The sequence below is a fragment of the Mastigoproctus giganteus genome, chromosome 7 (assembly GCF_048544385.1).
Source record: "Mastigoproctus giganteus isolate SK-2022 chromosome 7, ASM4854438v1, whole genome shotgun sequence".
Taxonomy (NCBI): Eukaryota; Metazoa; Arthropoda; class Arachnida; order Uropygi; family Thelyphonidae; genus Mastigoproctus; species Mastigoproctus giganteus.
The window spans coordinates 75,747,221-75,760,149 of NC_143581.1; the positions used below are offsets into that span (position 1 = coordinate 75,747,221).

Below are 12,929 nucleotides of genomic sequence, written 5' to 3' on the forward strand. Positions count from 1 at the left end.
GTCTCTGTTCCATTTTTGTTACAGTTATTAAACCAAATGGGTTTTCTTAAAAGTGGTCGTAAACTTTACAATAAATAGCGTAGCTTTGTAAATTGATGTTGGCTCAGGGGAAAGCGAAATTCGCTGAGGTAAACCTTTAGCATGCTGCGGCGGCAATACATAGAATGCTACCATAGTCGGTTTTTAGTAACGCCTATTGAGTGACATTCGCTTCTCACCTCAACTGTACCACGTGACCTTCATGTCAATCATTATATATGTCCGTTCTCGTCTAACTGGACCCCCAGTAGATGGTTTTCATGATTTTTTTTTTTTTTTTCGTTCGTCATCAATCACATAGGCTTGTATGCTCTTGTTTTTTTTTTTTTTCTGAAAAGTAACATACAGCATACGTTAATCATAAATTTTCTTTCGTGTATATATGCATGAAAGCGGAATAAAAGAAATTCACAAAGTCGTATATTTCTTCAAAGGGAGCGATACTGTTGAATTGGCAAGCGAACTTCATTGAGTAGGCAGTACCTGTACTAACAATTCACTGTATGGCCGGCGCAGCGAAGTTTGCGGTGCAGTCCAGTAATTTTTACAATTGCGAAAACAATGTCGAAGAGAAAGTGTTTAAGTATTAATGATAAAGCAAAGATTGTTATGATATTGACCAGGGTTTTAAGAAAAAAGATGTTGCGGAGAAATATGGCAATATCTGCAAGCAGTTTATCTACGAATTTAAAAAAATCGAGAATCAATTTTAAATGCAATTGAAGGAGGAGCAGACAAGAAGCGAATTAAGTTGTGTATATACAAAGATGTTGATAAAACTGTTCTAAAATGGGTGCAAATGATACGTGAAAAGAATATCCCAATATCGAGCCTAATAATTAAGCAACAAGCTCTGAAATTTGTACAGTTCTTCAGACATAAAGAATTCAATTCGATCACACTGGGTGGCTAGAAAAATTTAAGAAGCGCCACAGAATTGTGGAAAAGGTTATTTGTGGAGAAAGTGTTAATGTAAGCGAAGAAGATTGCAACAGTTGGAGGAACAATACCAGAAGATTTTGGAAGAAGATGAGCGTAAGGATGATTCTAATGCTGACGAAATGGGTTTATTCTTTAAATGTTTACCGAATAGAACACTTGCTTTTAAGGATGATAAATGTTTTGGCGGAAAACAAAGCAAAGAAAGAATCACTGTGCTAGTTGGAGCAAATATGACAGGAAGTGAAAAATTAAGACTTTTGGTCGTCGGAATATCAGAAAACCCAACATGTTTTAGAGGCACAAAATCTTTGGAAGTTAACTACACCTTTAATAAAAAAGCATGGATGACAAGTGATATTTTTGAAGAATGGATATTAAAACTAGACAAGCGTATAACAAAAGAAAAAAGGAAAATCGTGTTGGTAACTGACAACTGTCCGGCACATCCTGCCAAACTTAAAAGTGCGAAGTTGTTTTTACCACCAAACGTAACGTCAAAACTCCAGCCAATGGATCAAGGCATTATTAAAAATTTTAAATTTCATTATCGAAAGAGAATAATAATGAAGATTGCCAATGCGTTCTCAGAAAATAGAAACTTGGAGGTTACCTTAGAGATTGCATCTCTGAACTGACAAAAGTTTGGAGAAACGATGTCACTGAATACACTATTCAAAATTGTTTTTCGAAAGCGGGATTTGCATTGAATACAGAAGTCGAACAACGACTGAACGAACAAGATGAACTGCCCCTTTCACACGCTTCTTGATTAGACCGGGGTTCGAGCCCATCACCACCAAATACGGAGGATGCGGAATGGTCAGGGAATGACCACTGCATATCCCGGAGCAATATGGCCTTAGTTGCTAATGCTCCTAAAAAAAAAAAAAAAAAAAAAAAAAAAACCAGCCCCTTTCACAACTGAAAAACTTTTGGATATTATTAGAATCGTCTGGAAACATCGAAAATGAAATAACAATGGATAGTTATGTTTATGTGGATCACAGCAGAACATTCAAATGAAGATGAAATACTGCTGAACAGTGTTAGACGCGACCATGATCACGAAGAAATTAACGATGACGCTGAAGAGACGCAGCAGAACAACCCGCAGAAAAGCCAACTCGCGAAGAAATGCTTAAAGCTTTTAAAACGGCTCGTATGGGTCTACAGTTTTGTGAAAAGGTTCCTGATAATTGCTCTGAACAAATGTGAGGTTTTCTTTGAGAATCAGACAATTTTTTTTTAATTGTACTGTGCAAACGAAAATTAGATTTTTTTTAATTTGTGATATTTACTGGCGAAAATTGTGTAAACGTAATTTAAATAAGTATGTTTTTTTAAATAAAATACATTAAAAATAAATGTAGATTCGTTTTCATTTTCTAATTAGATAACAATTTCTAATAAAAAAGATATTCTCTGTATAACGAAATTTCTCTATAACGAATTTTTTCGCTGGATTTATCGAATTCGTTACAGGGAAGTTCGACTGTAATTTGTAAATTTTGGTGAAACTTGCGGTGACGAGAATATTTCCTGTAGGCCTATGGAATTAAATTGAGCGAGTGAATCCCTTAAGTCATTAGAATGACTGCTTAGTCCTCTGCAGTTCCACTGTATGATGTTGTGCATTATTTAGATTTAGCTAAGAATGACTTGTCTGTGTGTTTTTCTGTATGCAGATCATTTGTTCTGGCCTTTATTTTTGGGATGATGGGGCATCCAGTATCCATAGTGTCATTTGCATGAAATTTTAGTGTGGGTTCCTCATAATCTGAGTTTACATCCACTTTCACACTGTTGGTGGATGATTCAAGATAATTTACTTTCCTCACTTTTAGGAAGCAGTTAACCTACTTTAGATTATACCTAACTTTCCATTATCTTAATTGTTTACATGACCTATTAATTTCCTTATTGTTATATAGCTATCTGTATGCTGACATAGACATGGATATAGGTGGCAGATCCAGAAGTTAAACCGCTAGCTTTATATGCTGTGATGGGTGTTTAATACCCACTGTATCTGGTTATCAGCAATAAAAAAAAAAGATTATTTATTTTTATAACTCGAATAATGAGTTCAATCAGCCCTTTCAAATCCAAGTTATACTAGCTGTGTTAGGGTAACTAAGAGTAAGAACAGGTACATATATACTTGCATCTACACCAATGCTAGGAGCACAATAAATAAATTTCATGAATTTGAAGTGCTGATCAAGACATCAAATGCGGACACTTTTACCATATCAGAGACGTGGTGTCACACAGATATAAGGATGCAGAATATGAATACGGGAGTACAATGTGTACAGAAAAGACAGACAGGATAGGAAGGGAGGAGGGGTTAAGCTGTTAGTTAAGAAACACATGCAATCTAAGGCAGTGCAATGTTGAGTCAGTTTGGTGTGACATAAACACTGGAAAAGCAAAAATTATAGTAGGAGTTATAAGCCTAATGAGTCTGATGAGCACAACAAGCTGTACAAAGAAATAGACAGGGCCATTAAATCAGAATGTCTTATAATGAAAGATTTTAACTTTCCAGGTATTGAGTGAAACTTGTGGATTGGCCACTTGCATGCTCGCAAGACTTGTCTATTTATTGGATGACTGTTTTTTACAGCACAATGTTCCAGAGGCAGTAATACTCTTGATCTGATCATCAGCAGGGAGCAGTAGTGTAGGAACACATTTGGATTGGGGCAGGTGCCAAGGGTGCCACTTACAGGCCACATCAGTTACGTGGTAAGCTATTCCGACACCTGAGGCTAGCTGACGAAATGGTGCCCCTATTTGATGAGAGCAGGGGGAACAGGGGGTTCAGAAAATTTCATATCTAATTACACTATTACCCCCATGTCTTTTTCATTTTCTACCACCCTGAGTGTAATACCACACAGATGGCATGTTTCTCAGGGGTTACTTCTACCCATATGCAGTACTTTGCATTTGTCAATGTTAAACTTGAGTTGCCACTTCTCAGCCCATCTGCCCAACTTTTCTAGATCCTAGTGCAGTAGCACACTATCATTACACTTATTAAAAACCCTACTTTGTATTATCTGCATATCTGAACATTAAGCCTGATACATCTTGATGAATATTATATATAAATATACAAAATAACAGTGAGCACAACACCGAACTCTGGGGGATCTACTAATAACATTAGTCGAGAGTTGAAAAAAGTGATGAGTTAGGATTTATTTTGAAAGTGTCTGCAATTCTGCCTAGGCACAATAGGGGGAAGTATATGATGAGAGCCTTGTCAATCAATTCGGCCCTGTAGAGACAGTGCAAGGCTCAAGGGGTATAATTTTTCTCAGCCTGGTTTGTGCTTGTTAACAGGAGAGACTGCTTCTACAGGGATGGGATACATTTAAATGGAAAGGGTGAAAGAATATCTGCTGATGCTATCAAGCCAGTGGTAGGTGGGTTGGAAAAGTGCTAGTTTGGGGTGGGATACACGGACTAATAGAATAACAGAAGCCGCTGGAACAGTTGAAAGTGATTCTTCCATTGCTTCTATTGGAATGAGCAACAGCCTGAAAACAAGGTGGATATGTATACTTGCATATACACCAATGCTAGTAGTTTGGTAAATAAATTTGATGAATTTGAGGTGTTGGTCAAAACATCAAAGGCAGATATTGTTGGGATATCAGAGACGTGATGTCACACAGATATAAGGAATGCAGTATTGGAATTTGGGGAGTACAATGTGTACAGGAAGGTTAAACAGGATAGGAAGGGAGGAGGGGTTATGCTAATAGTTAAGAAACATATAAAATCCAAGGATGTACGGCCAGTCGACAAGGCTGAACAGTGCAGTTCGAGTCAGTTTGGTGTGACATAAACACTGGGAAAGCAAAATTGAGAGTAGGAGTATTTTATAGGCCTAATGACTCCAATGAGTCATTAACAACTGTATAGAGAAATAGAGTGGGCCAGTAAATCAGAGTGTCTTATAATGGGGGATTTTAATTTCCCAGATATTGACTGGAATTTGTGGATTGTTCTCTTACACACTAGCAAGGCTTTTGTGGATTTATTGGATTATCATTTTCTAAAACAGCATGTTTGGAAAGCAACTAGAGAGAGTAATACTCATGATCTGATTATCAGTAGTGATTCTTCATGCATTAAGAATCTGCAGATAAAGTAACCACTAGGTAGCATTGATCACAGCTTGCTGAAGTGGGATTTACTTAGAGGTAATTACCATCAGGGGTAAAGGCAGAGGTTTCTGCTTTTGTAAAGGTGACTACGGTGGTCTGAGACAGTTTTTAAATTCTATACAGTTGGAACAACTGATGATGTTACCAACAGTGAATTCTAAATGGGAAGCCTTCAGGGACTTAATCTTGGAGGCTACTTTTCATACCAACTAGGAAATATATTGTTCAAGGTTTAGGCCTAAATGGATGTCAGATGAACTAATGAGATTTGTGGCAGAGAAGAAAATGCATGGGATGCATATAAATTATCAGGTGACAAAAGGCTATGGTAAATATAAGCTGTTCTGTAATCAATGCACAAAGAAGTTTAGGCAGGTAAAGGCAGATTACAAGAAATATTTGGCAAAGGATGCAAAGAAAAACAGCAAAGACTTCTTTACTTATATAAACTCTAGAAGGAAGGAGATGAATCAGGTTGGTCAACTTGATATCGATGGTCCAACTGTTGATGATCCTGTTCAGGTAGCTAACAAAGTAAATGAGTATTTTGCATCTACATTGACACATGAGGATTTATTCAGGGAAGGGAATGCCAAAGGTGATAAACTCTGGCAGTGAGCTAGATTTTGTAATAACTGAGATCAAAGTGGAGGAGAAATTGTGGAAGATAAACATAAGAAAGGCGCCTGGTTAGTTTAACTTTTGTTCCAGGGAACAAAAGTTACACTAACAGGTCTGTAATTAAAAATATAATTATATAATTTTAAAAATATAAGTCTTGTCTGACCAATCTGATTGGATACAATGATATGGTCACAAAGGAATGGGGTGCAAAGAATAATTTTGATATCATATATTTGGATCTTAGAAAGGCTTTTGTTAGTGTTGCACATGGAAGACTGCTGCACAAATCGGAGCAGTATGGCATTGGAGTAAAATTGCTGCTATGGATAAAGGGATGGTTGAGTGGGAGAAGACAGAGAGTGGTAATCAGTGGACACTGCTCTTCATGGATTAATGTTATTAGTGGAGCCCTGCAGGGTTCAGTGTTGGGTCCATTGTTGTTTTTTGTATTTATAAATGATATTGATGATGGTATATCAGGCTTAATGTCCAAGTTTGCATGCGATACGAAAGTGGGCAGGGTTGTTAATGATAGTACACTGCTGCAACAGGATCTAGAAAAGTTGAGCAGATGGGCTGAGAGGTGGCAACTGAAGTTCAACATTGACAAATGTAAAGTACTTCATATGGAAAGCAGTAGCATATCAACTGTGTGGTACTACACTGACAGCGGTAGAGAATGAAAAGGATCTGGGAGTAATTGTGCAGTCAGATATGAATTTTTCTGAGCAGTGCAGATGGTCTGCAAGAGTAGCTCGTGGTGTCTTGTCAATGATATACAGGAATGTTTCTAGCAGGAATAAGAAGGTGATTATCCCTTTGTAGAAGGCATTATCCCCTTGTATACAAGGTCTGGAAATCTCATTTTAGGAATGAATGTTGAGCTGCTGGAATGAGAACAGAGAAGGGCAACAAGATTAGTGAATGGAACAAAGGGTTGCTCTTAAAAAGAAAGGCTTAAGCTTTACAAATTACAGTGTCTCGTGACTAGGCACCTGCAAGGTGATCTGACTGAGGTGTATAAAGCCTTGGGTTGTTTAAGCATGCTCAATGCCGATGGGCATCGAGCACGCTCATTCCTCTTCCTCAGAATAATTGCTTGAGAGGGCATAAATTCAAATTGAGGAAAGACAGTTGAAAGTGGATAGCTTAAATAAATCCAAGGCAGTACTAGACACTAATGGATAGATGAAATGGGAAGGGTTTTTTTTTTGTTTTTTTTTGCTAGTGCTGTATAAGCTTGCTTTCTTGCATCATGTGCCTCTACTAATGCTAATTGTTATCAATGAACTTTTCTTCTCGGACTATGTTATCAGTGGTATCCCCCAGGGTTCGGTGCAGTGCCCATTGTTGTTTTCTGTATTTATTAATGATATTGATTAAGGTATATCAGCCTTAATAAGTTTGCAGATGATACAATGGTTGGTAGGATGGTTAATGACAGTATGCTACTGCAAGAACAACTAGAAAAATTAAGGTGGGCTGATAAATGGGAAATGCGGTTTAACATTGACAAATGCAAAGTACTGCATATTAGTAGCATTAATTTCAGATTAACGTACGAACTGTGTGGTACTATTCTCAGGGTAGTAGAAAATGAAAAAGACCTGAGGGGTAATTGTTCAGTCAGCTATGAAGTTCTCTGAGCAGTGTAGAGAGGCTACCAGGACAGCACATGGGGTTTCGTAAATGATATACAGGAATTTTGCTGGAAGGGATAAGGATGTGATAATTCCATTGTATAAGGCAATGGTCTGGTTGCATCTTGCGTACTGCATACAGGTCTGGAGGCCTCATTTTAGGAAGGGTGTAGAGCTGCTGGAGCAAAGAGCTGGATACACAGATGGGCAGCAAGATTGGTGAGGGGAACAAAAGGGTGTTCTTACCAACAAAGGCTTAAGTTCTGTAAATTGCAGTGTCTGGAGGCTAAACACCTGTGAGCTGATCTGATTGAGGTGTTTAAAAGGCTTTGAAGATATTGAGCAGGATCAATGTTAAAGGGATTCTTCCTCAGACCATTCATGTGAAAGTACACAAATTCAAAACGAGGATGGATGGTTACAGAATAGATCTACAGAAGTTCACCATTAGCCAGTGGGTGGTTGATTGCTGGAACAAACTTCCATCTGTGGTTGTTTGGTAGTGGATGGAGAGGTGAAATGGGAAAATTTTCTGGCCTGATGCTATATAAGCTTGCTTTCTTGCATCACTTGCCACTACACACACAGGCAGGTGGGTAGGCAGACAGTATAATATTTAAAGCTATTATTAATAGAGGAAATATTTTTGCACAAGAGAAAAGTATTGTATAGTTATAAAATAAGATATTTCACTTCAGTTATGTTATATATGTATAACATAATTGTATAATCAAGAAATTTTCAAACCACATCAAAATTGCAGGTGGTAGATGACTTTCATCAACCGATGAAATACCACCACTTTGCTTATTGGAGGCTTGAAGTGGTTAAACCCGTGTTTAGTCTCTAGAGCAAAGTTTCCGGCATCCCCTCCCCCCATACTTCTCCTTCAACCCATGCACAGTACTAAGTACTATAGGTTTTGATACTTTTCGTGTTTGGGGTTTTCATAAAAAAAAAAAAATTTTTTTTTGACTGAATGTAACAATTTACCTTGAACATTGAGTACTCTTTCAACAGAAACATTATGCATTCTTCTTCTCCGAAGCTCAGTTCTTATTCTTGATACCTAAATAAAAAAAAAAAAAAAAAAAAAATGTATGATAACCTTACAGACTAGATTTTCTCACTCCACGCATGCACACCCACAAATTAAAAGTGCAGCTAAACAAGCTGCAATCTGACTTTGCCTATAAGCTTAGACTTAGAGGGGATGCTCTATCATCAGTGAAACAGAAAATATATTGTGCAAGAAGGATAGCTGGAATAGGATAAGGGTATGTCTGCCAAAGGGTAAAAGTTGATGATTTTGTACAGAAGATATCATATAGTATATAATCATATAGAAGAATAGTATATAAATTTGATGAATTTAAAGTGCTGGTGAAGTCATAAAATGCAGACATTGTGGGGATATCAGAAACATGGTATCGCTCACATATAAGGGGTGCAGAATTTGAATAGGAGGAGTACAATATACACAGAAAGGACAGGAAGGGCAGTTAAGCTCTTAGTTAAGGATCGCATAAAAGCTAAGGCAGTGTATCCAGTTAACATGGGTGGCCAGCGTAATGCTGAGTCAGTCTGGTGTGACATAATCACTGGGGAAACAAAAATGCGAGTAGTAGTGTGTTACAGGCACAATGACTGTGATGAGTACGACAAACAACTTGTACAGAGAAATAGAGTGGGCCAGTAAATCAGAATGTCTTATAATGAGGAATTTTAACTTTCCAGATACTGAATGGAACTTGTGGATTGGTCACTCACACACTATCAAGACTTTTGTGGACTTATTGGATGATTGTTTTCTACAGCAGCATGTTCACGAGGCAACCAGAGTGAGTGATGAGCTTGATCTGATTACATTGAATAACAAATTTTGGATTATATCTTGTTATGGGCATGAAAGTAAGTTTACTTTATAGATAACATGGAAATAGTGCTCAAAATGGCAGTTTAACTCTTCTTTTTGAAAGAAAGTTTTATATTTATACAAGGTATTTTTTAAAATTTATATGGCAGATGTAGCTACGGATATACCTGTATCAAACACGTGACCTTTCACTTGTATTCAGCTTCGGGGGCGTCCCTTTTCACCATTCAACAATAATTGGCTGATAAGCATCCCTTTTCATCATCCAGCAAATGGAGTGCCACAACATTGCGGCAGTTCATTTGCTTTTGTATCTTTGTTCCATCGGTATAATGTCTTGACAGAAATGCTCACCATGTTCGTCACTAATGGACCACAGTTTGGCAGGAAGAAATCCAGGTGTAAGTGAAAGAAATGGATCTTCAATGACATGTTGCACCCCAGTTTTTCATAAGAAGTAACATGATCTTCCACAAGATGCCTGTAGCTGTCAGCTTTAACATTTTCTAGAAAACCAGTTGAAACATTTCGAAAGGCTTTCCACGCTGATTTCTTGCTAATACTAATGACACATTCGAACTGTTTGTTTTTGAAAAGTTACCTTAAATTTGGACCAATGAAAATGCTTGCCTTGATGTTTGTTGTACCAAGTCTTGGGAATTTCTCTTGCAAGTATGTGAATGCAGGACTGTTCACTTCCAAAGCCTTCACGAAATTTTCATGAGCTCCAGTTTGATGTGGAGTGGTGGAAGCAAAATTTTATTTGGATTTACCAGAGGTTCAAATGCTATGCTCTCCATTCCAGGTGTTAATAATTTTTGTTCAGGCCAACTCCTCTTCACATTGTGCATATAATTGGCATGACTATCCCATTCGCAGAGAAAGCAACAATACTCAGTGCAATCCTTTTGTAATCCTAAAAAATGGCGATTACCTTTAAATCACCACATATCTTCCACTCATACTTATCACAGTGTACACCTAAGATGATGTTAGCATTAGCATTAGTAGAGGCATATGATGCAAGAAAGCAAGCTTATGCAACATCAGCCAAAAAAAAAAAAAAAAAAAAAAAAAAACCACTCCCATTTCACCCCTCCGCTTGTTCGAAATACCTGTCCAGCTGAGCCTTAAATTTATTTAGACTATCAACTTCCACAACAAGGGATGTAAGTCTGTTCCACCAACCAACTACCAGCTGGCAGAAGACAAATTTCTGCACATCTATACTACATCTGTCTTTGTTCAATTTGAATTTATGCCCTCTCAGGTGATTATTCTGAGCAAGAAGAAGAATCCCATCAGCATGCTGATGGGATTCTTCCATCAAGGCTTTATACACCTCTATCAGATCACCTCGCCGGTGCCTAGTCTGCAAACACTGTAATTTGCAAAACTTAAGCCTTTCTTCGTAAGAGCAACCCTTTGTTCCATTCACTAATCTTGTTGCCCTTCTCTGTACTTGTTCTAGCAGCTCTACATCCTTCTTGAAATGAGGCCTCCAGACCTGTATACAGTACTCAAGGTGTGCCTGACCATTGCCTTATACAAGGGAATAATCACCTCCTTATCCCTGCTAGAAAAATTCCTGTATATCATCGACAAGACACCATGAGCTACTCTTGCAGCCAGTCTGCACTGCTCAGAGAACTTCATATCTGCCTGCACAATCACCCCCAGGTCCCTTTCATTCTCTATCACTGTCAGTGCAGTACCACAGAGTTGGTACATTGCTTTGGGGTTACTGTTTCTCATATGTAGTACTTTACATTTGTCAATGTTAAACTTCATTTGCCACCTCTCAGCCCATCTGCTCAACCTTTCCAGATCCTGTTGCAGCAGCATAGAGTCAGTAGTGTCCTTAACAACCCTGCCAACCTTTGTATCATCTGCAAACTTGGACATTAAGCTTCATATACCATCATTAACATCATTTATAAATACAGAAAACAATAATGGACCCGACACTGAACCCTGACGGACTCCACTAATAACATTAGTCCATGATGAGCAGTGTCCAATGATTACCACTCTCTGTCTTCTCCCCCCTCAACCATCTCTTTATCCATAGCAGCAATTTGCCTCCAATGCCACACTGCTCCAATTTGTCCAGCAGTCTTCCATGAGCAACAGTATCAAAAGCCTTTCTAAGATCCAAATATATAATATCAAAGTTATTCCCTGCATCCAGTTCTTTTGTGACTGCATCATAGTATCCAATCAAATTGGTCAGGCAAGACTTTCCCTAAAAAAAAAAAAAAAACATGCTGTGTCCGAGCTATAACTGAAGTCTTGTCTAGATGATTCTGCAGTGCTTCTCTAACCAGTGCCTCCATTAATTTTCCTGAAACAGAAGTTAAACTCACAGGTCTATAATTACTTGTGTCGGCCTTTGATCCTCCTTTGTGAATTGGGGTCATGCACATCTCCAGTCTATGGGTACCTCCCCCGAGTCCAAAGAAGCTCTCATAATTATGGCTAAGGGTTTCCTTACTTCCTTTGCTGCCTCCTTTAATATAACTGGATACATCCCATCCGCCCCGGGTGCCTTTTTTAGGTTTAACCTCAACAATTTCTCCTCCACTTTCCTCTCAGTTATTACAAAATCATCTAGCTCACTGCCAGAGTTTACTTCACCTCTGGCATTCCCCTTGCTGAATAACTCCTCATGTGTGAATGTATCTGCAAAATACTCATTTAGTTTGTTAGCCACCTGAGCAGGATCCTCAACTGTTGAACCATCAATATCCAGTGGACCAATCTGATTCATCCCTTTCCTTCTAGAGTTTACATAGGTAAAGAACTCTTTTCTGTTTTTCTTTGCATCCTTTGCCAAAGATTTCTCATAATCTGCCTTTGTATAATCTCCTTTGTGACTTGGTTACAGACCAGCTTATATCTATCATAGGCTTCCATGTCACCCATTAATTTATATGTATCCCATGCATTTTTCTTCTCTGCCATATGTCTTATTAGTTCATCTGACATCCATTTAGGCTTAAACCTTGATGTGGTTTTTTTTTTTTTTTTTTAGGAGCATTAGCAACTAAGGCCATATTGCTCCGGGAATATGCGGTAGTCATTCTCTGACTCTTCTGCATCCTCCGTATTTGGTGGGCGCGGGCTCGAACTCCGGTCTAATCAAGAAGCGTGTGCTACGCACTGCTGCTCCTGCCCACCTGTCTACGGAGGCACCCCTAAACCTTGAACAATATTTCTTAGTTGGTATGTAAAGCCTAGTAGCTTCCTAGATAAGTTCTTTGAATGCTTCCCATTTTGAATTTGCTGTTGGTAACATCATCAGTTGGTCCCATTGTATAGAATTTAAATACTGTCTCATACCATCGTAGTCGCCTTTACGAAAGCAAAAACCCTTCCCTTTACCCCTGATGGTAGTTACCCATTTTGAATTTGCTGTTGGTAACATCATCAGTTGGTCCCACTGTATAGAATTTAAATACTGTCTCATACCATCGTAGTCGCCTTTACGAAAGCAAAAACCCTTCCCTTTACCTCTTTGAGTAAATCCCACTTCAGCACACTGTGATCGCTGCCTCCTAGTGGTTCCTTTATCTGCAGATTCTTAATGCATGAAGAATCACTACTGATAATCAGATCAAGAGT

General features: G+C 38.3%; 1 protein-coding gene across 1 annotated transcript in view; it reads right to left on the reverse strand.

Moving 5' to 3' along the window:
• The window catches only part of Helz (Helicase with zinc finger), a 509,821-nt gene that overhangs the window by 28,313 nt on the left and 468,579 nt on the right, over positions 1–12,929 (reverse strand). The window contains exon 14 of the mRNA XM_090378353.1: positions 8,423–8,498. Coding sequence (XP_090234479.1) covers positions 8,423–8,498 — 76 coding nt within the window. The remainder of the gene's footprint in view (positions 1–8,422; positions 8,499–12,929) is intronic.